Raw genomic sequence first — 26,142 nt, 5'->3', positions numbered from 1 at the left:
AGATGTGTGTGAATGTTGTTTATTACAGATGTGTGTGAATGTTGTTTATTACAGATGTGTGTGAATGTTGTTTTATTACAGATGTGTGTGAATGTTGTTTATTACAGATGTGTGAATGTTGTTTTATTACAGATGTGTGTGAATGTTGTTTATTACAGATGTGTGTAAATGTTGTTTATTGTAGATGTCTGTTTTTCAGTGTCTTGTACAGGGACTCTTAGGCAAACAGAATGGAGCTGTAGTGGATGCCCGCTCTACCTCCTGAGCCACAGCTGCACAACATACGACATGTCAAGTTTTTTGTCATCTCTATCTGTCATCATTCTGCAGGTATCTCTGCCAACTGCCAACTGTTAGCTGCTACATCCATTTACACCTACAGTCAATTTAAATGTCAGTCTGCATGTGTTTGGACTGTAGTAGGAAGTGTAGTACCCAGAAGTGAAAGCTCACACATGCAGGCACGGGAATAACATTCAGACTCCACACAGAAGACTGCACACCCACTCGTCATATAGACATAAATATAAGATGTGGTGCTTGTGGAAAGATCTGTGGTAAATCCAAATATTTCACAGTAATAATGATTAACAAAATGATTGTTAGAACAAAAAAGATTCCACATGTTTTTGTACTTTCTAGGTTCTACCTATTTTCAAGGTTCTACCTCTAGATTGTAACAGTGTTTTTGTTCTCTACAGCTATAATTTATCATCTGTAACTTAGGCGACGATACCACATTGAAATTCACATTGACTGGAAATGCATTTTGTAACCACATGCTATTTCTTCAGTTTTGTCTGCAACATGAAATAAAAACACAGTAACGGTGAACCAAATAGTTTTTATTAATTAAATCATTAGTGGTTAAGAAATAAACAATTAACATTATACAAGCATCTGTTAATGACAAAACAAAAGCAAAGAATCAGTTACATGTGAACTACATTTTGTGCTCCTTTGACAAAGGCCTCAGCGTGGCTGCATGTTTTCACTGCCCTGACAGACATGGCATTGTTGATTCACTTTGAAGGACTGAGCCTTAAACCAAATGTCTGTAGCACAACTGGGGACCAAAAAGGCTGGAATGCTTTATCCTTGCAAACATGAGAGCCAGTGTCATTTACAAGCTGTTCTAAATGCTGAAGAAGTTATGTAACAGAAGAGAAGAGGCTCTCTGGTAAATAAAATCAGTATGCATTGTGATCTGTATTGGCAGTGATTCACATTATATACAAAAAACACAAATAAAATTGTAATTTTTGATAGAAACTGAACTTTGACAGTACAAATACTATGGTGACATGGTAAATTTTATATAAAACTCAATCCTCTTTCTTTGGATCCATTAATGATTCTAGAGTCTGTCTCTGGGATAGCTCTTGGATACACTGCTGACCTGTAGTGTGTACACCACTTCACACCAAATGATGTCAAGATAGACTCCAGCTCCCACTGAGCTGAACAGCATAGCAAAATGAATAAGTGGATGGAATATTCTCTTGTCTATGCCCAAAGTAATGCAGTCTCAGCAGATCATTCAACAACAACAAATATCAATTCATACTTGCAAAGCATTCATAAAATTCCACCAATTGTTTGTGCAGAACGAAACACATTTTTACATTTTATGACGAAGAGGCAAATGTGGACAACAGAGCCTGGCTATTTGGAAAAAGTTAAATGAAATGATTATTTGAAAGAGAAAAGCTGGAGCTGAAATGTTCCTTTAATCTGGAACAGAGAAACTTACAGCAAGACGACTGAACACTAGGGGTCAGTCTCAGACCACAGCAATATCATACATATAAAGAAACGTAGGCGTATAGAAAGGTTCTATTAGCACACAAACTTCTCTGACCAGAGGTTTGTATGAATTTACTGTAAGAATTGGTCTTTATCCCAGTTAATTTATGAAACACATATTTCGATATACATTGCAGGAGCAAAACTCTCATGGGAAAATAATAAAGGTGAAAATGATTGTGAGTGAAATAAAATGGACTGTCCCAATCTTGTGTTTCATTGACCTTCATTTTGGTGCAGGTTATGTTTTGGGAACACTGGCAGTAAAATCTTATAAAAGAGTACTGCATGAAAGTATGTATAATGTATATATATATATATATATATATATATATATATATATATATATATATATATATATATAAAGCACAGTGATTAGGGTACATTTTGCAGTAAGAAAAAGGAGATGACATCAGCCGAGTGTGAGGTGTGGTTACATACAAAATCATACATTAAAACTGTGAGCTCATGAAAACCTAAAAATTCCAACAGAATCACTTTACTTCTAAATATTGCGTACATTAAACAGAGTAAGATAACTGTATTCGAACAACTTAATAACAAAGGGGGTGGAAGAATCCAATTGACATGTGTGATATATGCTATTTATAAAACGCAAGTAATTTATGGATAAGCATGAATATGTACTCAATGTGTTTATCGATGTAATAATTGTGAATCTGCATTTTTGCAATTCATGAGAACTAAACAGAAATTCCATGGGCAGAAGCCATAAACTCATTCCATTAGTTGGAGTGGTAAGTATATTGTCTTTAAAATTAATTTTGCTATTACCTCTTTCAGGCTTCTTCTTCTTCTTCTTCCACTTTTAGTGATCATCTACATCATCCAAACACAAATGGACTCTAAACAACCCTTGAAGTGCTTTTGCAAATATGGGACTGTTTTCATCAAATTCTATAAACTTTGATTTTTAAGTAGCATTATTTTTACCCCCATCTTGGGTCTTACTTTGTAATATTGGCCATCATTCCTATTGTTTATAAGTAATAAGTCATAGACAAGACAATATATTGTCATGTCCTACTTAACTGCTGAGACCCACAATCATTTTATACTGATAGGGGCAAGGCACCTGACTCCACATTCCTTCCAGTCTCTGTGCAATGTGTACAGTTTATCTACACCAGAATGTATTATCTGACACTAGCTTTCCTCTTTGATATTTTCCATTTAAAGGCACAAGAAGATGTGAACACAACACTGACATCGTATCACCCTGTTAAGTTGTTGTGGTGAATGTTTTAGCAAAGAGCTGCCTATTTAAACATCAAGCCCCAATGACTACTGGGATGGTAGTGTGCAGTCAGTTTAATGTTATCCTTGAAAACTGCTGCCTATTGTTGCTGGTATGAAAGTTAATGAGTGAGACTGAAACTGTGGGCTGAAAACTAATGTGTCAGTTGATGCTGTATGTTCAAAAACAAATAAACCTGCACAAAGCAGCTGACACACATCAGACCTGGAGCTTTTAGGGCCAATGGATTTTTGGGGCCAGTGGCACTCTGAGGCAGTTGCCCGCCCTGTCTACTTAGCTATCCAAACATGGGTGACCTTGCTGAACTGTCTGTTGAGTCTAGTGACATGAGGAGACCGATCAGACAACAAGGAAACAAACAAACCTCCAACATAAGCCAAAGTATATTAGGCTGTTATGGCTACATTGTTGTTTTTGGATGGTTTTCTCTGTTTGAGTTGAAATAGACTTAAATACATTTATTTTTAGTCTTGACCACACCCTCTCATTTGACCTGCTTTGCCAGCCTCTAATTGGGTAATTCACTCAGATGATCATGGCATGATCAGGACTGGATTAATGAAAAAAACAAACAAATGTCATGTTTATCACATGGTTGGTCTGTATATCAATGAATGGGTGCCTTTTCCTCGGTAGTGGATAAAATCTAGTCCCACTATTAGCAGTTAGAGGCATTGACCATGTTGACCAAAAACATGACCAATGAATATGACACAACAAAAGATAAACAGACAGGTGTTAAAGCATTTCTTCATAATGTAAAATTTGGTAAATTCCGGCTGAAATTATATTATGTCCTTCCCTGTCTCTCTTAGTCCTTCAAACACAGTCCTGATGAGTCCCCTGTCCTCAGGAAGTTTACAGTAATCTCAACACCTATTCACACCTGAACCCCTGAAAGGCAGAAATCATCTTGGATGTGTTGAGCAATGAGCCTCCTGTCTGGCCCAGCACCTTGACTTTATTCAATAGCTGATGCAGAACTTGGTAGGCTGAAAGGCCTACAAAAAACTTCAAAATGTACGAAACAGCTTCCAAGTGCTCTAGCATGATGTATTTAGGATTGACATGGTACATTAAATGTTTTGTATTTTTGCCAACAATAATGTTAGACATTTAAATTGAATACCTGGGCTACAAGCAAAAGTAAAAACCTGTTTTTTTATACAGATTTGATGAAGTGCAAATAATTTGGGTTTTACTGTAATGAAGCAATTAGCTTAATTTCACTCAAATTAATTTCCCCATTTATATAATAACAATCTGTTGCTTCAGATTGTAAAATGAATTTGTCCAAGGTGACAGTGTGCACCTTTGCAATCAATTATTACTGACATTTTGGATGTATTTTGCCTCCAAAAAAGTGGTTTGGATAATCTAGACAATGTATTTATTTATTTAATACCTATCTGGTTGACAAATTTTGTCGTCAGCTAGCAATATCACCATGCTTCCAGATCTCAACAAATACTATGATGAGTACAAAGTTCTTACAACTGATAGGAATAATGGCCCAAATAGTGAAAATAAGATCCAAATGTTGTCAACTGTGAATATTTTCTAGAAATCTTCTCAATCCTCCCAATTTATTCAGTTTTTTCAGAAGACTCAGGGTTGATGCAAAGAATTGTGTCAGGATCTCGGCAAATTCCTTATTCTTTGTTTAGTCGCTGTCTCTATCTCTGTCTTCATTCTCATGCAGGGCTTCGTGGCTGTCCTCCTCTTCATCCTCCTCAGCCTCGTCTTCATCCTCTCCTCCATTCATCATCTCCATCTCAACCTCCTCTGCGCCCTCTTCAACTGCGTCATCCACCCCGCTGAAAGGCTCGGCATCCTGGGACACTTCCACCATCTCAGTGCCTTGTACCACTTCAACAGCACCCTCGCGGATTTTCTTGACATGGAAGGTGAAGGGTGGCACCTTGTACACAGCAGTCTTGGAGCGGGCGTAAACAACATGGTCTGGTGTGAAGGCTTTCTTCACCTTGTCATGTGATGTCTGCATCTTCTGCTTGCGCTCAGGGTTGACAGTCATGCGGTTTCCAAGCTTCCCCATCTTCTTCTCAATGTTGTGACGTGTTCTCTCCAGGTTCTCCTTGGTCTTCTGCTTTGTTTTCTCCAGGTTGTCCTTGGTTTTTTGTTTGGTCCTCTCCAGGTTCTCTCTTGTCCTCTGCTTTGTCTTCTCCAGGTTGTCCTTGGTTTTTTGTTTGGTCCTCTCCAGGTTCTCTTTGGTCTTTGCCTTTGTCTTGTCCATCTTCTCCTTTGAGAAGACGGTCTTCAGGGTTTGTACGCGCTGCAGGCTGCTGCGCTTGATCCGTTCAGCACGAGTTTCCTCAATTGTCTCCTCAATCTCCAGTCCCTCCTCATCTGAGGAGAGGTCTACATGGGGTTTGTCTGTCTCCTCTCTCTCTCTTTCCTCATCTCCAGGCTCTTCCGCAGCTTCCTTTAGCTCTATCAAGCTGCCTCCTCTACTTCCTGACACAGACTCAGAAACCCTCATGGATTTAGAGATGTTGAGTTTTGATGGAACCTTGACTTCATCCTGTGGAGAACAGAACACAAGGACTGTTATTGTTTAATGTGAATGGCAGAAGTTTCTCAAAGTTCAGCAATCAAGAAGAATTGTGCCTGGTCAAAATTCAAATTCAAACTATTTTGTAAGCCAGTAAAAGTAAACACATATAATAAAAGATTATAACTGGGAAGTCATATTAGAGGGAACAACACATCAACTTTTTTGTGCTGTGCTGTATGTTCTAAAAAACACGAGCTGTTGGAGGATACAGGACACCCACCCTACAACATCTAACCTGATACCAACTCATGAAAAAAACACAACTTCAACTTAAACAGTTGCAGTTATAGATAAAGATAATGGGTTATATTCAATAACCAGCTACTAAGTTTATATGTCTGCTGTAGTGGTTCAGAGAATTCTCAGAGGAAACCCCTGCCTGCTGCTCCTTGAAAGAAGGTTTCTTTAGTGGTATGAACTCCTTTAAAACCAGCAATGACTAAAAATATGCTAAAACACTCTTTAGAGTTCAGGGAATATACAGTCTAAAACATTAAACCAATCATTGGAATGTTAATATAAACAATTGATCAGAGCAGTTTAAAGGTTAAAACTTTGTGATATGGCAATAAGCATGGAATGTCTTTACTATCATAAAATGCTGCTTTCATAAAATGTTACTTTCAGTATTTTAATCATGGGTATAGACTAATTGAAGTGATGAGTATGATTAAACATACAATGCTTGCTACACAATACATCATATTTGTTTTGTATCATCCAATACATCATCTAGTAAATGGTCTGTATATGTATATATAGCACTTACAGTGCTGACCACTCTAAGCACTTTACAGTACAGTTTTTTGCCATTCACCCATTTTCAGAAGGACACCTCAGCATGCAGAACGGGGAAGACAAGGATCGAGCCACCAGGATGACCAGCTGTCTCCCCTGAGCCACAGTGTGTACACAGTGCCCCCAGTGTTGTCTGTCATCGTCACACAGGGTAAGATCCCACATTTCTCGCAACTTGGTTGGTTCATGTGTGAAAATGTAATTTTGGGTTATAGAGACTCCAGCCAAAGTTCAAGTCTCAAGTTTAGCATTAGCTGGCTCACTCGGCCCACCATGAAACCAGTGCCAGATGACCTTGGTAAATAAGACTTTGTAAAGGTGTCAAAATAAATACTGCAACATGCTATTTTTTTATTACTGTTGTTGCTTATTTTATATATAAGCCCTCTAAAATACATATAATTTCAGGCTAGTTTCCATATATAGGTGGCCTAAAGTAGAATATACCAAACACATGTAAACATTGAAAATAACCTCAGTGCTGCCTATAATCATACAAACATCATGCCTGATTACACAGTAAACTGCTCGGCTTCTTTGGCTTGGTTATTACCATGGACACAAAGTTATTTATATTTGGATGTTAAAAGCTGATGATATAAACTGGGTGATAACCCATCTTTGATAAATCACTTTTAATTGTTTGCATGAGTTCACCCAAGCTAATTTCAACTGCACTCATTTTGTGACTCCTGAACAAGTTCAAGATGGATCCCTTCTATGTAGGTTACACTATAAGCTTTGAATTTCCCTTTTGCAAAACCTGCAGGACAGAATGTAGAGTTCCCACCAAAGCTTTGCAAGCACTTTACATGAGGAACCATTTTGTTTTTAGTGACCCCGCCCAGGATAAAGAAGCCCTACTGTCTCAGACTTTTAGACCCTATTGTAAATGTCCTGCTCAGAGAAGCTTTCACACCACCAGTACAGACGTGTTCTATAACCTGACTCCGCCTGACCCAACCTCAACCTGATAAAGCATTCCTGAACAGCATCACTGCATATTCTCGCACTTCTTCCATCATCTATTCCTCCATTCCCATGGCCTTTCCATATCCCACCCACCTTTGTGTCGCCTTTCACTCATTAACATTCCAGATGAGGAAGTCTTTCCACTTTTTTCTCGTGTCCCCTTAACCTCATGAATACAATACTCTTCCTCTTTCCATCACGGCAAATCCTCATCCAATTTGGCTCCTGAATGTCTGCATGAGGGCCAAAACTTGTAAGTATTGTCTTTTCCTCTCCCTTTACATGCCTTTATGGTCAAAACAGGAACACAGCAGAGCTAGAACAAAGGACCACAGGGTGGAAGGGGGGAGCAGCTGTAAGGTGTGGAAAAGGGAGATACTTTTCTGCTGACGTATGCACTGAGCAATAGCACAAGTGGGATGAGGCTTCTGAGTCTTGGAAAACCATCTGCTCAGCAGGAAGATGATAGCGTCAAAGCGTGGACTAGAAGGTGGAGGTACGAGAGTAAATGGTGGGTGGGCCTCGTGCCTATTGTGTTCTGTTGCTATTCCGTGTGATGACAGTTTTATAAAGGTATTGTACTGCAGTATCTTGGGTAAACTTGACCTTGGATGAGGGATCTCGGCCTGAGCAGCTGTGTTGACAAGGGGGAGGGGTTGGAAATCTTGCTCAAATTCATTAGAACTTGTTTTGATTTCGAAGACAATGCAGTGGGTATGGCAAATCGCTTAAGCAACATGTGGCCCAAGTGTCTGACAAGGCCCCACAGTTCGTCACAAGAGCTCTCATCAAAGGGGGACAGCACGGTTGAATGTTTGCATGCTGATCTTTCTTATGGAACTGCAGAGAATGGCGTTATATTAATAGTTCAATAATTATTGCAATGTATTGATTTATTTAATATGCAAAATTAGTAGTGAGTGAGGGGCCTCACGTCACAGCTGGATTTGGACCCTCCCATCCTAACTCTCCTCTTTCCACTCATTGGGAGAGGAATTTCTTTGGGACAGATGTTGTGAATAAAACAGTGAATAAAACCTAATACATAACAAATGAGCCATAGCCATACTATAGACTAATTATTATTTTTCATTGGATATATTAATGAATGCACCGTGCACTGCAGAAAAAGGGTAATATGGTCGAAGCCCATTAGCTTTTGAAATGAGGAGAAGCCAGTGTATGCCTAGGAAAACCCCAGATGTGAAGTGTTTACATGAAATGGATTCAAAAGGAGGGAATTATGTGCTGTGTGCATGTGTGTGCATGTGTGTTCATGTGTGTGTGTGTGTGTACAAAGAACATGGAAAGAGTTTTGGGGGAAGTTCAGGCATTCACCTTGGTGTGCTGACTTCCTGACCCTCCTAATTTAATGGGACATTGTTCTCCATGAGGCTGCTGGGCCAAAGACAGGAAGGTACACTCACAGGCATGGAAAATAGATGAATGTGGTATGTAATGGTTCTGTGAGCAAGATTGAATTTTTGTGCATGTCTCTGTGTGTTTGGTTTTCTGAGCAAGATTGCATTTTGCCTTGAAGTCTTGCAAAAGATGCACAAGGAAATCATTTCCATCTTCTGGTTTGCGCCTAAATAACAAAATGACTGTCAGGAGGGAAGTCAATTGCAAAACAGACTAAACCACAATGTGTGTGTGTGTGCATGAGAGAGAGAGAAGGAGGGAGGGTAGTGTGTGTTAGTGTGTCCTGAAGCAATGGGGATAGTCGTCTCACAATTTATTTCATCACAATATGGTGTTTCACAATTTGCTCTTTATCTCTTATGCCTTCCTGTAGTGATTATAAGAGTGTGTGTGTGTGCGTGTGTGTGCGTGTGTGTGTGTGTGTGTGCTCGCAGTCGATTTCTGTAACCACTGCTGCATTCCATTCTTCCACTACCTAGACATGGACCCACACAGCTACATCACTTCATTGTTCACATCAACTTTCCAACTTTGTTGTCGCGCAACTCTCGTAGTTCCTCTTTTTCCATCTGACAATGGTGGACATGTTGCGGCAGTGACTCATGGCTGATGGAAAACTCATGCATCTGAGAGGCATTTACAGTGCCTCTACCCTGGCTCTGTCCTTCAAACAACTCACTATGTGTGCGTGCATGAACACTCACGCTCTCATACTCACCTCTAAGCTCTCTGGCACAGTACATTACACTGTTCCATTACTGTTGTATAGCATACAGCAGACATTATCCTCTGTAACATGACCTTACCTGACTGGAATAAGTTCAGATCACACTATGTGCAGCATTATGTACATGAGATCGAGGAACTTAACATTGAAGCCAATGTGTATAATACATGCCTAAACATTGCAGCTCATGGTAACACCAAGCTAGTGTTCCAGTCGTTTACATGGAATATGAGTTACACTGATATTGATCTCCTTGTGCTTATTATTTGGACATCCAGGTTTCTAGTCTCTGTTCTTGTTATTCACTGCATTGGTTTGGCCCTTGCTGTATTTACAGTTTACCTCTCTGGTTGCTTGCATCATTACTATGCACACATGTTAAAGGTCCAATGTGAAGTACCTATGACTATCTATTAGCATGATTTTTTCATTACTACATAATCACCTGAAACTAAGAGCTATTGGTTTTTTTCCACCTTAGAATGAATCTTGATCATCTCCATCAGGGGCAGGTCCTTTTGCACAGATTCCCGAGATGTTGAGCCAGCACATTTATGCAGTAGCCCAGAACGGACTAATCAAACTCTGAGAGGACCTCTCTGCATTTGTATGTAACCTGAAGGCCACTGTAGATTCTTCTACCCACTTGGAAGGGGAGGGTGAGGGCATATTCAGGTAATGCAGTGTGCAACTTCACCAGTGGATGCCACTAAATCCTCCAAAGTTTTCCTTCAACAACCATAATGTGACCACTTCACACTCTACTGTCTGCAACCATGGTTTCTCATAATGAATGTAAGCACAGAGCACCTAAAGCTCAGAGAAGAGTACTAGTCCCTCGACAGTGTTGACTGGTCCAGAGAAATGCAAACACTATATACTTTGAGCAATCCTACAGACAGTATGTTCAAACTGTGGTCTGTTCTGCAGCCAAATTCATCACAGCACAGCTCCATTGAAAGTGGTTGTAGCTGCAGCATATGAAATAATACAGATTTCTTTGGCAACAGTCAGGGGAAGTCATGCAGTGCAATTTCTAGAGAGATGGAAATAAGCATTGTTGCATATAGAAAAGCTGTGCAACAAGTGTAATGCATATAGAGTGTCTAGTTGAAGCTACAGCCCTAACCTCTGGAGGAGCACAGCTTCGGCACCAAGGCAATTGAACAGAAGAGGTAGCTAACAATATGATGCATTTAGTCCTTACAAAAGCCTACCATTGTGTGTGTGTGTGTGTGTGTGTGTGTGTGTGTGTGTGTGTGTGTGTGTGCTTCAGTTGCTGAGATCAGCTGGCTGATGTTTTGTGTTGTCAGCACTATCCAGTGTTTCTCTCACTCGATGAATGTGCATGATGAATCTGTCCCACCATCTACTCAGCACAAGCATTTAGGCCCAAGCCGTTAACATTTCTCTACATCTCATTTAATGTGTGATTTTATCTCATTTAAAGGTTCAGTGTGAAAGGGATCTATGGAGACCGCCAAGTTTTTTACAGTCATCCAAACTGGACAAACTAAACACCTTTTGTGTTTTTATGACAACTGAAGGCTACCACAGGCTCTCTTTCGTGTTTGGAAGGAGAGGTTGAGGTGCAGGGTATGCAGCTGCAACTTGCAACTTCACCACTAGATGTCACTAAATTCTATACACTGAACCTTTAAAATTTCTGTTTGAAATACATGTTGGCTTAAAAGATTTGAAAAAAGTGTAAAAGTCTACAGCTGTGTGGTGACCTAGTATCTGTGGGGGTGTACGGCTCCCTGTAAAAAACAAATTGTAATATTTATATTAGGTCCGGTTTACAAGTACTATTATAATACATCAAACAGTTTCCAAAAATAGAATGAGTTCATTTAAATCAGTTGAGTATATAACCTTTAACCAAACTGTGATATTTTGGTCTAGACTAAAACTATTGAACCATTTTGTCTCTAGTAAAGTCTTGGTTTAGAAAGTACTTTTCCACTTAATTACTTGGGCAACATCTCGTTACCATTATAAATTACTGGTGCAGTTCTTGCTCTAAACCTGCCCGTCTGTAATGGTCTGTTCTCTGGTCCTGAGTTAAGAATTATTCCTTGTCATGAGTGAGTCCTCCTCAAACAGATCTACTTTTTATTGTTTGCTGGATGTTGTGTGCAGCGCTTTTTATTTATTAAAAAACTATGGTGCATAGTGAAGTTAGAACATTTTGTGTTCAATCTACCTGGTTTATCTACAATTTTGTAGTCAATATTTTTCATTATATGAAACTGAATTTTGTTTATTACTGTTCCTGTGTGTGTCTTATATATATGTTTGACAGAAATACTGTTGTTACTTGTTCGTACATTGCTGACCTTGTTTATCAGAGGATGTCAAAGAAGGAATGTTTAACTTGATCCACAGACTGAAGGCACACTGCCCAGCCCTCACTGACCAATGCAGTTGGTTGCCTGTTTATTCAAATTTTTATTAATATTGAACGTGTCCAAATTCCATGCGTACAAAGTGTAAAGCCAACAGCTTCCTGTGTGCCTGTGTGTTTCCTGAAAGATGTTGAGGATGTTGTATGTGGGGCGTAGTAGAATTTCTGAGGTGTAGGCAGTGGTGAACCACAACTGGCTATCAACCAGCCCAGTTAGGTATTAAAATCTGCTTCAACTTATATTGATTTATATGATAATGATAATAATCAATCAATTCACAGGGTCAACTGCTCCTTTACGTTGTGCTCCTACTCCCTTACACCCCCCTTATATCATTGGCTAGTCATCAAGTTAGCTTCCAGAGATAACAGCCTGCTGCAGCCAAAAGAGGGCAGTAAATGATAAGACGTCCTGACAGCACATCACTGGAATCTGATGATTCTTTTTATAAAATATACAAATAAAATCATACCATCGTAACCATTCACAGTCTTGCCGCCACCGTTTTTCAGTCATAACATTTAGTTGTACTTGTGTCTCCATGGTAACAGTGGTAAACCTAACTCTAATGCTACAGAGGAAGGGGAAAAGATTTTCCATGAGAAAACATTTGAATCATGGGACAGACCTACTCCAACTGGAGGTGCCGTGTGTGTGTGTGTGTGTGTGTGTGTGTGTGTGTGTGTGTGTGTGTGTGTGTGGGATATGAAACACACCATGGAAGCTTTCCACTCTGAGCCCACACTGCAACCACTCATTAGCCCAAAGTAGAGAGGGAGAGGAATCCCGCTGTAACACACCCCTCTCTGTTTCTGTTTTCCTGTTTAAACTCAAACCACTCACAACTCCCCTACTGCTGTGGAAAAGATATATGCATGAGTGTGTGTGTGTGTTTGTGTGATGTAACTGTATAAGGAGTGAGCATGCTATGAGCTTAGAAGTGTGCATTCCATTATACACAAACACACGCACACAGACACACAGGATTTTCCAGTAAATCCATGAAGAAGACAAATGCTCATGATACAACAGCTGATTTTAAAAGGAACTCAGAGTCAAATGAGGACAAGTTTTTCTGTTTTTTTCAGCTTTGAAATTAGAAAAGAGATTCACCACAGAGTCAATTTGATCTGATCTGTAGGTTTTGATCAGCTGTCATGGACAAGTAGATTTTTTACCCAAAATTTTAACAACTTCGAAATGAAGTTAGAATTATGTGAAATGACTGAGAGCTTTGAATTGAATTTGTCATGAGGCTGTTTTCCCAACAGTTGTTTTCAAGCTCAAGAATGAGTCTTACTCACAGTAATTCTTACATGTTGTAGCTCGTGCTTCATAGACTCCACAAGGAACAGAAGAAAAATGGGTCATCAAATAACTTCCTGACGCTCTTAAACTCTTTTTTTTCTTAGACAAAAGAGCTTTTCTTTTCCACACAAAATAAATATTCCCCTTTAAAGAAGTAATTACATAGCAGACTGTTAAGCCATTTAAAAACAACTGGATACAGTAAACACTAGTGAAGCCAGGTCTCGTCTCAGTATTTTGTGTTTTTTACCAGGGGTAGATAGAGAAAATCACTCTTGTACAGGAGGAGCTGTGATACCTTTACTGTACATGTGTGTTTCCACCATTAAAAACATGTTCAACCTGCTAACATTTAATGTTGGTTACTTAAAAACTACAGTTTCAATTTCCCTAACATTTTTGGGTCACAAGAATAAATCTCTGAGATAGAGAAGAAATATAGTCAACATAGTCTGTGATTACCCATGGATGACCATGGGCACTAACTTTGCTGTGTATGTGTGCTGGGCATGGATTGCACCTCAGCTTCTCATATGTACATTTGAAACAATTCATTTCTCGCTGAATCAAAGGGTCAAACCTGTAAATGGGATGTTACACAAACACTTGTGGATTTATTTTCACACATCTTTGAAAGGATTTGGATCATGACAAAAAAGGTTTTCACAACTCCAGAACACAAATACAGGGAAACAATGAAGATGTAGAAAGACCTAGTATCTACTGCATGGTTATGAATGTAATTGTTAATTAATGCAATGTTGTGTTACCAATTTCCAAAGTGACATAATCTGGCTTTTATAATAACCTCATAATAACCATGTTGCTCATGTTTTAAAATGGTTTTCTAAAGCCAGTTAAAGCAAACCAATGTCAGTCTAATCTTAATCAGACTCAGGGTGATAGATGTGCAGACATACATTCTCTCTCTCTCTGTATATACGTGTGTGTGTGTGTGTGAGAGAGAGAGAGAGAGAGAGAGAGAGAGAGAGAGAGAGAGCTCCTATGTGAGTGCCATGAGAAAGATTGTAATAGTCCCACAGTCACACAGTAAAGAACTCTGGGGAGAGAACTCTCATCTTTCATTCTGTTTTCCACTCACCCCCTTTAATCAGTGACATGGGACCAGAGAGAGAGAGAGAGAGAGAGAGAGAGAAATTTCTATATAAAGTGATGGCATGCTGTTGGTCCCTGAGGCAGGAGAGAGAAGGATGAGTCACCAAGCCCGTCGTTGCACTGAAGCACTGAAGCAACCTTCTTTCTTTTTTTCTTTTTTCTTTCCTTCTTTCTTACTTGTTATCTGTCTTTCACCTCCTTCCCACCCCTTTCTTTGTTTCCTTCTGTCTTAAGTGGTGTCCTCAGTTAATGGTGTGAGGATAAACTTAGATTGTTGGATCACTGAGGAATGAGAGAGATCAGTGTTCACAGCTCCATGGCAACAGAACAAACACTCCTGTGCTAGATAATCTCACTTTTTGTTTTCACTTTTGCTTTTCCTACAGCGAAGGGAAGACGGACAAGTTCAGCAGTTTTAATTTAAATATCAACTCAGGAAGCTGATTAGCAGGTAGACAAGTGACATTTGTACTCCACGGCCTGGTGAAGTTCATTACATTTTACTTTAAAGTTATGCTTGTTTTGGGCTCTTTAGCAACGTTGTCACTAGAAATGGAGTTGAAAAATAATCTGGAACCTCATTTCATGCCCACTAGCATGTGATCGCATTTGAGTGAATTCAAATCATTTGGTTTGTTTGTATCTTTCCTTTTCTCTGGTGTTAGCCTTTAGGTACATGTAAAAAAAAGTTGCTGAAGCCAAGCCCTGGCCTTTTTTCATGCCACTAACATGTAACATGGCTGCCAGAGAGTTTTGCTCACATTGGTAAAGCAGACCTGACGTCATTATACCATGGCTCCTGTGTTTAGGAAGATCAGGAAGCCTCTGTGTAAAGGGTGTGACATTTCCAACACATGCTCTGTGACCAATCACGCTGAAAATCAGAGCAGATTGGCCATTTGGAAGGCGGGGCCATGAGCCAACACGTAGACAAAGGGGAAAACATTCACTGCAGCAGCATTTAGAACATTATATCATGTAAACCCATTGCAGAGCAGTATGAACTTGTGAATGGACAAAGACATTATACTGGCTGGCTCCACATATTATCTCTCATGTTTAGGAGGTATATTTTGAGAGGTCTAAATGAATAAACGTGTAATATTTGCTGCTATTACTGTTATGTAATGTAAGTGTCAATGATACTGGATAGTATCAGTGTGTCCCTGCATTCATGATAAATGTGTTTGTTTGGGTTTATCATTTCATTTTGTACTTCACTGTACCTTCTGTATTCTTGTACTCTGTTTAATGAACATGGGAAATGGGTCTCAAGAGACAAAAAAGCCCAGTAGTGTTGGATGATGAAGGACAACAAAGGAGAACGAAAAAGGCAACAGAAGACTAATAAATATAGCAGTGGAGAACTTGGCGAGAACACGCCATGTCTCCGTCCAATCCCTCTTTCCTGTATTCTATGCAGCAGTTTAAGGATGCTGTAGCCATGGTTCTCCCAACACACAAAAGAGCACATAGCCTTGTTAGCATTGGTCTTTGAATACTAGTCTGAACGACTGAATCCTTCCTTCTAGCAATTTCAATATGAAGTTTACACTTGATTATAATTTACACACTTACTCTTTCAGTCCAACGTGACAAAAACATTTGATTTCCTGTTAAATGTTTACCCAACTGAATCCCAGCCATATGAATGGAAGTGTATAAAGCATTGGGGTTAACAACTCACTTTGGTACTGTGTGACAAAATGTAGCTGTAAGCTGTGCAGGTGGTGACTGACTGATAGATGATGAACTGCAGCACGTACGCCAAAGAATGTAAAGACAGCTTGGTGGCTTCAGGGCTTGCCTGTTACCTGACTCAGTGTTTGTTAGCCTGTGGATATGACTCCTGACTGCAACCGCCTGCACCCACCTGCAGGTTGGTTAAGTTACACAACTCTTCGTGCCTCATAGTGTCAATAGTTGTCTTGTATTTTGATTTAAATACCTTCATGTCATTTCAGTCCCCCACTCACTGATGGAAAATAACATTACCAGCACTATTGGAAATTGCTGTATAGATGTTTATAGCACATGCTGTATCTAATCTCGTCTTTATCTACAAACTGTTTGGCTCATAAAGAAGTCATGTAAACTCAGTATATTGAAATCATTAAGATGTGAAAGTGGGAACGGTGAGTTTCATTTTTTCGCCAATTATCATCACATCCTCTCCTCTTCTGATCAGATGTTTCTCCTTGTTGTGTTGTTTTGTGGCCAACATGTAATGAGAATATTTCCTACAGTGAAACAGTGTCCTGCAGCGTCTTTGTGTATTCGGGATGTGGACCTTCAGACCACACCCGTTTGCATAAACCATCCACTTAAACAAGGTTTTTTTTTGTGAGGGAGCGCACATGAATGAAGTAGAAATAAAGATTTCTTGTAGTGTTTCCAAGGCTGCAGACACATGTGTGTCAGGCACTTGGTGCTGTTTTTCATTCGCTCTCCTTTCAGCTCTCACTGCAAGACACAGCTTGCCATTGTTGACTATCATCGGAGGCTGTTTTTACGACATACTTTGGTTCGTGGGTATTCTGATCATGTACTTTCATGTAGGACCACAAAGAACCAAACACAAATACACACACAAACACACACACACACACACACAAACATTTGGTCCCATTGAAACACACAATCTTTTGTATTATGAACACTTATGAAGCCCAGTTCGGGGTGATGACTCACCCAGGTCATATGAGGCATGTACTATTCCGTTGCCATGTCCAAAGACAACTATAAGTACAAGAGGAATATTTACATTTTACTTGCACTTGAACAAAAGGATCTAGTTATTGTTGTGATGGGATGAGCAGCTGAAGCTTGGTGGCCTTGTCCCTCTCCTCTCTGGCCTCTCTAGCTGCGTGAACAGCTCCCCGTGCTCGACTAAGACTTGGACAGTCATGACAGTGGTCGTTCCCATGGCCACCCCATGTTACTCCAATAACAATGGAGGAGCTTGGTGTTTTTGATTCTGCGAAAGAATTGGCTTCTTCCTCGACTGTTTGTGTAGAGTCCTCTGCTTTAACCCTCTAACCCCCATTAATGTTAGGCTACTGATGGACACAGTGGTGTGCATTTTAGCATGTACATACGATGAATTGTCTCTTAACTAGCCAGGAAGGCCATGATAATGCAAAAAAAAAAAAAAAGTCAGCCACTGTTGCATGCAGTCTACTATTTGTCTGTTTGTGGTTTCATATAATATATGGAGAGATTATTATTTATTACATTTATTAGTGTAATTGTCTATAAGCTCTTGCTAAACAATACAAAGCAAGTATGATTTCTAACTTACATCTCAAAAGAGTCAATTACTACAAACAAAATGGCTACAAAATGTTTAACGCATTGAAAATATTGTCAGTATTATTTCATAGTACATATTCTGCAGTGTTTCTGTGCCGTTGTCTGAGCAAAAAGCAAAAAACAAGAATTTAATAATGAGAATTTGATAATGACGTCTTTCTCTTATCTCAAGATCTGAATTTTCAGCTTTTGTTGAGATCTTATCTGAGTATTTTCCTCAGTAATCACGACTTCAGGATGACAGTATGGCAGGATACCAGGCCTCTGTCCTTTGTAGTCTGTCTAAACGAGTTTCATCGTGGCATCTTTCCATTCAGCCCGCAGACGAAGAGACTAGGGAAGTGATCTTAGTATTCAAATCACCACAGACCGAGATGATATGGTAACTTATCACAAGCTTTCCTCTGTTCAGGGCCAATCATTTAAGCAGCCATGAGAGGATTCAAAGCTGGAATCATATGACAGTGTGGATCATATGAGCACACAAACTAATGTTTTGACTAACCACAGCTTTTGACTATGAGTCATTCGCATCTGACTCATGTGGAAAAGCTTCACCTTAGAAAAAAAATGCAATTTGATCTGAAAGATCATTTCTGTATTGATGTCAAGTGATCAGCATTAGAGTAGATTTGTCATGCATTTCAGCACAGCTAAAAGATTATTACACTATTTTTAAGCAGTCAAGACAAGGCTGGTTTTGGGTTTTTAACCAGTTTCAGTAACAAATAAATTCTCCATTCCCCAAAGTTAATGTAGCTGAAGCAACATAATAGTAATTTACAATACTTGACAAGACATTATAAGTATTTGTTTCCCTTAAGTTGTAGCTCTATGGCAGTTTTTGGAAGATTTTCAGGATACACTGACTAGACCTGAATGGCCTGGAGCAGATTTTTTACACTCCAAGTAAATTTGTTGATGAAAAGAAGAAGGTGCACTGAAAAAAAGTGTTTTGAGACGGTAGGACTATTAGTATTTGGTTGTGTAAAATCATAATAATAATCCTAAAGTATTCTCCAGCAATTGGTGTGGTAACAAAAGAGCAGGACTTTTAGCTTTTTACTGGGAAGCAACTACCTGCCATCAGATTAGATTAGACGACTCCATACAGAGTTACCCTTAACTCATTAAAAATGTTTGGCACAAAAACATTTTTGTGTGTGTATGATTGAATATGAGCAGAGGAACGTCAAACAGACACAATAAGGTCATTGAAGTTCCCTGCCAGGGTATCATAGTCAGAAGAAAACCTTTTTGAAAACATGGTTGTTGATGTATTTGCATGTATCCAACAAGCAGATGTTGCGGCCTGAGCGTCAGCAGCTGGGGCCTGTGCCCTGCCTCGGATCTTCAAATCCAAACAGGAACACGATCTCCGAAAGGGCCTTTCCTTCTCACAATCAAAAAAGTATGTGATAGTTGCTATTTATAGACGGCTCTTTCTCTGGCTCCATTAGCCCTCTGTTATCTCACTGTTTCCTTTGTCGTCTCTCCTTCTCTCTTTTCCTTCCTCCCCACACTGTCAACATGCTCTCATCAATGTCTTCACCATGTTACCTGACATGCAAATCACCACTATGTTCTGTACCACAGAGTAAAACACTCCTCCGAAGAGCACTGCTCCCAGCTGAAACAATGTAAGACACAATGTGCCCTGCAAACCGAGCAGGGAACATTTCTGGCTCTCATGTCCATATAAGGCCCTGGATCGACCTGTGTGAGAAGAAAAGGTTCACGCTTGATGAACTTACTCGCTAAACATTATTGGGAGCCTGATCGCTCCCAGGCTGTTGGTGAAATGTTTAGCATCTGCACAAGTCAAGTCAAGTCAATTTTATTATAGCGCCAACATAACAGAAGTTATCTCAAGGCTCTTTTCAACCGTGTTCTAGTTTTAATCTTTTGAGGACTGAACATCCAGATTAGCTCATTTGAAAACGATTTGGGTGAAGTTTTGGAGAAAATGTTACTTTCAAGTTGTGGTGTTGATTGAAATGTAGGGAGTGTGGAGGCAACAGGTGTTTAGGGCGGTGGCGGTGCAAAGCAGGCTACAGCATAAAAGAGAGGGATGTAAATTCTGTTCTAATAGAGAGATTTATTTCCTCCGTCTTTATCAGTGGATCTGTCGATTGCAGTGACTGAGTTAAAATGAAATGACTTTGCTTTAAATGACCTTTAAAGGTACAGTGTGTAGAATTTTGTGATATCTAGTGTTGAAGTTGCATGTTGCAGCTGAACACCCCTCACCTCACCCTCTCCTTCTAAACATGAAAAAGAACCTGTGGCAGCTTCAGTTGTCATAAAAACTCAAAAGGTGTTTAGTTTGTCCAGTCTGGAATAATGTAAAAAACATGTCAGCCTCCGTAGAGAGGGTCCCCTCGATGTAAATATAAAGTATTTAAATACAAAGGGCCTTTTCCTGGGTAAAGAAAACTACAATCCATACAATTTAGATGAAATTAACTAGCGAAAATATCATGAGGATTATTTTACATTCAATTTCTGCCAATAGATCCCTTTCACCTAAATCTTACACACTGGACCTCTAAAGAGTAATTGCACAACAAATCCAACATGACTAATGCTTGTAGAAACTAAATTCTTTAGAGTCAGTCGAACCAGAGACATTTTCAAAAGACTGAAACACTCCCTTAAAAGTTCACATGACGTTACCTCGCTTTGTTTCGCTTAATTTTTTAGGCTATAACATTTAGATTATAAATGATCAACTGCTAGCACTCAGAATGCATAGTATTTCAGAACTGCTTATCATGAGCATGCTGATCTTTGAATATATATTATTTCCGATCTCTTTTCAGTCTCAGTTAGATGAAGTGATTCTTCAAGAACACAAATGTTATCAACTGTTCATGGACAAAGAAAGAGTGAATTGAGATGAGAGAAAGGAAAATGATGGAGTGGTAAGGGAGTTGGGGCGGTGTGTGGGGCGGGGCAGGGTGTGGAGAGAATTCTTCGTGGGTGGAGGAGTTGGGAAGAGGGAGAATCACGGCTGTGACTGGTTCCACATGAGGAGGCGGAGGAAAGAGGAGGTTAGCATGGAGCTGGGGATGCCTGTGCTATGAATCAGCTGTCTAAATATGCTCTTCACCGCAACACACCCATCCACTCCCTGTACAAAGAGGATGGACATCTCCTCTTCCCCCAATTTTTTGATTGATCTTTTCCCTCTCGTAAATCTCAATAATTTTATCTCTGGTTTGTTCATCACCTCCTGAAAAAATATCTATAACTCTCTTCCTGCTAAACGTTCTACTCACTTGAAGACCAGCTAGTTGCTGACATTGTCTTCAGTCTGCTGCAACAATATTTTTGCTACAGTATCTCATGAAATTGAGTGAGCACAAAAAACACAGGTAATAACTTTTGGTATCTTTTACTCTACACGTGAAGTCTTTAACATGACGTATTTTCATTTAATCATTTGTTATTAATACAAAGAGTAGGAATTAATGAACAAACACTGCCTTGCTGCCCCTGTCCCTCTCTCATATGCTTCATATTCCACATCAGGTCCTCAGCAAGCTCTGTTCTCTGACACAACATGGACTCAGTTGTCAAGGAACTGAACACAGATGTAAGGAAGTAAATCTAAGGCTTACTGGACATTGAGGCATAAATGAGCCAAAGCCACACACACCCCCACAGACAAAAACCCACCCACACGTGAACACGCTCACCCCGAGGAGCACAGCTGTTCATGCTAACAAGGAGATTGTCTTCTCCAACTGATGTGCTGACAGAGCTGCCACTGATTATTTTCCACGTACACATCCTACAGTAGCCTGGGCTGATCCAACATACCAGTAGCTTTATGGGATATTGTTTGAACAGTTGGCGTCAACAACAGCTGGGTGTTTGACTCATGGTTATGATTTGTGGCAGAATGAAATATGCAATCTGGGGAGAAACATGTAATCAGTTGTTCCTTTAGGTTTCATTAAATATGTGTAACACATGTTTTTATGTTGATCATATCTAAGGTTTTCATCTTGTGTCTTTCATAAGTAACCCAGATGAACAAAGTCATGAATCTCACAAGTCTGGTTAGGACCACCTTTATGAAAGGGGGCCCAGGAAGGAGTGGAGCACAGACTGCTGGGCCACTACAGCAGAGATTAAACACCCTGTTCCACTACAAAGCCCTCGTGCTGCGGCACCCCTATGTGAGCCGACCCTATGTAAGGGTGAACACCACTCAGTAACTGTGTTTTTATATTCCACTGAGCACCAGGGCAGGGCTTTTCCTCAGGGCACAAGCGGAACAAAAGATAGCTGTCTAAATGTAAACTCTCACCTCACAAACTGAGTGTGGAGCAGTCTGTAAAAAATATGTGGAAATGATCAGAAAACATGGTCTGTTGCTAGGTTACATGTATCACAAACCTATAAACAGACTCATGCTAGGTCACAACTCCACAGTGGATAAGATTATTACATAGAAAACCCTATAAGGGAATGGTGATTAGCCGATTCAACGTTCACACTGCTCAGGAGGAGATCTCAGCTATATCGGAGAGACAATTTTATGAGCTTTATGAGCATCTTTCTTAAAACTCTTAAACATTACCAGGGGAATTAAAATGCACAAAATCTAGATCTTATGATAACTAATGTTGTCGCAAACTGGAGTAAAAAATATGTTACTGTTTTACACAGTTAATTTACTCAATACATTTTAAGCCATGCAACTTTACCATGGGTACGGATTTTTATACTGATAGTGATGCTTTAAAATTCTTATGATGACATATCTTTGGATATTTGTTTTTAACATAAACTCACAATGTAACGTCTTATAACAATCCTTTAAATATGACCAAGGAACATACAGAGGAGTATGTATGTAAAAATTTAACTTGTCAGTGCTCTCTGGTGGACAAACTATGTTGACAATCTTTCTGAATGAACTGAAACATATATGTATTTGATTTTTCAACTGAAATGCACACACATAATCAATACACCAATATACAGTATATGGCTAATATTGTGGTTTAACAAGAGCTAATGTTCTGTAAACAGATTTAAATCAATCTGAAAACTGCAGCCTGTTCTGTTTAGTTAGTCCTGCCGTGATGTTTTTGAAGTTCATATACAGACCACTGTCTGCTGCTGCATTGTTGAAACTGTTAGACGTGGAGATGCGACATGTGCTTTGAGAAATAAGTTACCAGCAAAGGCCAAGTATTCATGTGTTGACACACTGTCCTAAGTAGACAAATGTTAGACAGTATTACAGTTCACCGGGGGTGTTTACTGTTGATATTCTAAGCATCTGCCTCGGAGGGCAACAAAGTAGCACAGAAAATTGAAACCAGAACACATTGTGGTTTGCCTTTTTAATGAAGATGAATCTGACGTTATGTCATTGTTGGCAACCGTAAACAAAGCCAGTGTTTTGAGTTAGTGAGGGAGCCAGAGATAGAGATAGGCATTTCAGGGGGAGTCTCTCTTGCCAAAGGGCCCAAGCAGTTGGCTGATGCCAGCAAAATCCCTACCCATTTGTTTTTCACTGTGGGGTATTTCTGGTAGATTGAATTGGAAACTTGCAGCCCTCAGCTTCCTGACTATTGTTCTCTAATTGAAATGTTGATTTATGATCCTTTCAGACAGAAGAATGGTTCACTCATTGATTTTTGTCAGATGAAATGATGGAGATATGCTTATTTTTGCTGAGAGATCTGCCCTGCCCATCTGTGGACCATTACATGTAAATTCTTTTGCAGGTATGCCAAGATGAGGAAGCCAAATATACTGTGTAAGTGTGTTAGAAAAGCACAAATGCACGACCATTTACAGTCATACAGTCTGGGTTGCCTAAGATGGAGCTCTTATTATACTTTTGCCCAGTCGCTGCATAGAGACAGAGAGGAACAGAGAGAGGGGGGTCAGTAAAAACCATGATGACTGAGTCAAGGGTGGAAACTCTGAATGTTCTTGCACCACTGTGCAAAAAGCTGAAAGCTATTATACATCACTCTGCAAAGGCTAAAAAAAGGAACAGGGCTCCCCTCAACTCCCCTCAGTAAACAAACGCATAAAAATGTGCTCAGTTACTTCAAATGAAACGTTTCTCTGCTGTTAACTGGGCCTAGCACTCACTTGTGGTATTTTCCATCTTTGCATAAAAAGGGGAATAAGTGAAATGACTTTCCAAATTAATTCTGCCTGAGGTGGGCAGCCAGTAAGCTTGGCTAGGTCGTATTCTTCTTGTCCTATACATGGCCTGCCATGAAAGGAAAATATCTGGAAGCCATCTGCTGTGGATGCTGCTTATTGATCCAGCATACAGCAGATCTGGGAGCGGGTTGAGGGTGACAAAGACTGACAGACTGTCTGTGTGTTTTAAGAACATAAAATATGTTGCTGTAGGCAACGTCGTAGAGTATTTGGATACTTTTATGTATATATATAAATATATATATATAGATATATTTTTTTTTTAAAGGAGCTGGAAAATGAGGTCAAGCTGTTCAGTGTTTCCATAGGTGTGTATATATCTCAACAGTCATATTGAGTTATGTTGAATTATGGTTTTGGTAATCCCATTGTATTTACTTTTATTTACAGTACATATAATGTTTTGGTTGAACTTTTAGATCTAGCTTCATAACTGAATTCACAAATACATTTTAATATTTGATTATGGCATATTGTTCATATTGTTACAACCCTTCTTGAAATATTACTTAACATTGATGTAGGATTAGCATTAGGGTGGACTTGCCAGACAATAGACTATACATATATTCAATTTCTGATATAATTATGAGAAGTAGGTAAAGAAGAAAGAAATAGAGTATCTCATTATGGTCTAAATATCTCCTGTGCTGGAAAATAATACTTCCTGAGAGCAGTATTTTTGGTACTGCAGGTTCAGTGATGTCACTTCAGCACTTGGTACAAAGGTAACCTCGGACCACTCCCTGAAATGCATCTGAGCTAATTGAGAAACATGTTTTGCAAACACCCTCCTTCACTTGTATTAAACCACCACTCATTCCCTTTCACCAACATTTTTAGAGAGTGATGAGTTAATAAAATGATTTCATTCCAGAACTTTTACATTTGCTTGGTTCACCCCTGGGCCACACCCTTTGCTAAACCAATAAGGTGTCATTTATTTTACATAAACAACTTTGACCTCAAACACACCACAAAATAATGCATCTATTTACACACACACACACACAAATTCTCCCACCTGGTAGATCATGACTTTAAAGTTGCGTCTCTTGAGCAGCTCAGCCTCGTTGTTCTCCAGCTTCTTGATCTGGCCTCCTTGCTTCTCCAGGGTGGCCCGCACCGTCTTGACATTGACGCTCACCTTGCGCACCTTCTCCATCATCTTATTAACACTGTTGGACGTGGTACTGTGGCTCTTGGTCAATTTGGTCAGCTCGCCCTGGATGCTGGTCACTGAACGTTCCATTTCTTGCTGTCTGGCCTCAAGCCCGCTCTGGGTCTGTTGGATCTGGTCCACTGCGCCAATGATCTTGTCAAGCAAAGACAGCACCAAGACCCCGTTCACCTGTGAGTCCACCTTCACCTCCTCATCCTTGTCTTCAGCAGCATCCCCCTCAGTGCCCATGGTGGACAGCTCTTTCTTGGCTGCAACAAGGGCATCGTCTTCATCATCTGAGGGTGGGAGATTGACCTCGTCTTCTGAGATCTCAGTGAAGATTTGAGGCTCCAGCAGGGAACTTGAGGATTCCAGTGCTTCCATGGTTGCCATGTTGTCAGTTAGCTAATCAATGTTTCTTCACTACTGGTTCTTCTAGATCCCTTTTTACAACAGTTTTCTCCCTCACTTGCTTCTTCTTTTAGTTCCTTTTCCAGATCTCTGCTTTTCCCTCCTACTTCTAAACTCACTTATCTCTCTCCAGCATACATACACTTTGTCTCTCTTTCTTTCTGTCTCTCCCTCTCTCCTTTGTACTTGAAATCACTGGAATCAGGCCAAGCAGTGCTGGATGTTACCACATGAGCATTGGAGTGCGAATGCAGCACCAGGGAGAGAAAACCCTCCAGTCAAGCTAGAGCTGGCAGGGTTTTTCCTCTCCAGCCCCCCCCTTTTTTCCACTGGACTCCCCACCTCTCTGCAAACCCCTCCCACATCTCCTCCCCATATAGACACACATGCACATCAGTGCAACCCCACCTACAATGGAAGGCCCAGCCCACTGATGATTCAATGACACACCCCCTTGGTCTAGCTGCATCCCATCAGCATGGTTTAAATAGTTAGAACAGAGCTGTGCTGATCTGCTTGTATACAAGCTCAGGCACAGCAGAGGGAGGAATGTCAGGCAGGTTCTGTTTCTGTTTCCACTCATTTCTTCTGTCTATGTCAAACATTTTAATCATATGGAAGGGAGGGGCAGATTCAGAATGG

At 39.9% G+C, this 26,142-nt stretch overlaps 1 protein-coding gene across 2 annotated transcripts; it reads right to left on the bottom strand.

Moving 5' to 3' along the window:
* Positions 1-824: 824 nt before the first annotated feature.
* Positions 825-25,774, bottom strand: cavin1b (caveolae associated protein 1b). Of its 2 annotated transcripts, XR_011239664.1 has the most exons (3): positions 24,952-25,774; positions 2,160-5,627; positions 825-2,111 (listed from the first exon to the last, which is right to left on the bottom strand). XR_011239664.1 is itself a non-coding variant. In XM_020083547.2 (2 exons), the coding sequence occupies exons 1-2, from the start codon at positions 25,480-25,482 to the stop codon at positions 4,749-4,751; spliced, it is 1,410 nt and encodes a 469-aa protein (XP_019939106.1). In that variant the 5' UTR covers positions 25,483-25,774; the 3' UTR covers positions 825-4,748. The 2 variants fall into 2 exon arrangements, 1 of the variants encoding a protein (XP_019939106.1); XM_020083547.2 differs by having other exon boundaries at positions 825-5,627.
* Between the last annotated feature and the right edge of the window lie 368 nt (positions 25,775-26,142).

This window comes from Paralichthys olivaceus, chromosome 21, assembly GCF_024713975.1.
Source record: "Paralichthys olivaceus isolate ysfri-2021 chromosome 21, ASM2471397v2, whole genome shotgun sequence".
NCBI lineage: Eukaryota > Metazoa > Chordata > Actinopteri > Pleuronectiformes > Paralichthyidae > Paralichthys > Paralichthys olivaceus.
Note: the sequence above shows the minus strand (reverse complement) of the source record. Positions and strands in the feature narration are given on the sequence as shown.

What these genes read in the sequence shown, in the direction of transcription:
- cavin1b (XM_020083547.2), bottom strand. Translation starts at nt 25,482, where the DNA reads ATGGCAACCATGGAAGCACTGGAATCCTCAAGTTCCCTGCTGGAGCCT. An exon ending in TTAAAGTCATGATCTACCAG is followed by an intron (nt 5,628 to 24,951) that starts GTGGGAGAATTT and finishes TGTTCTCCACAG; the next exon opens with GATGAAGTCAAGGTTCCATC.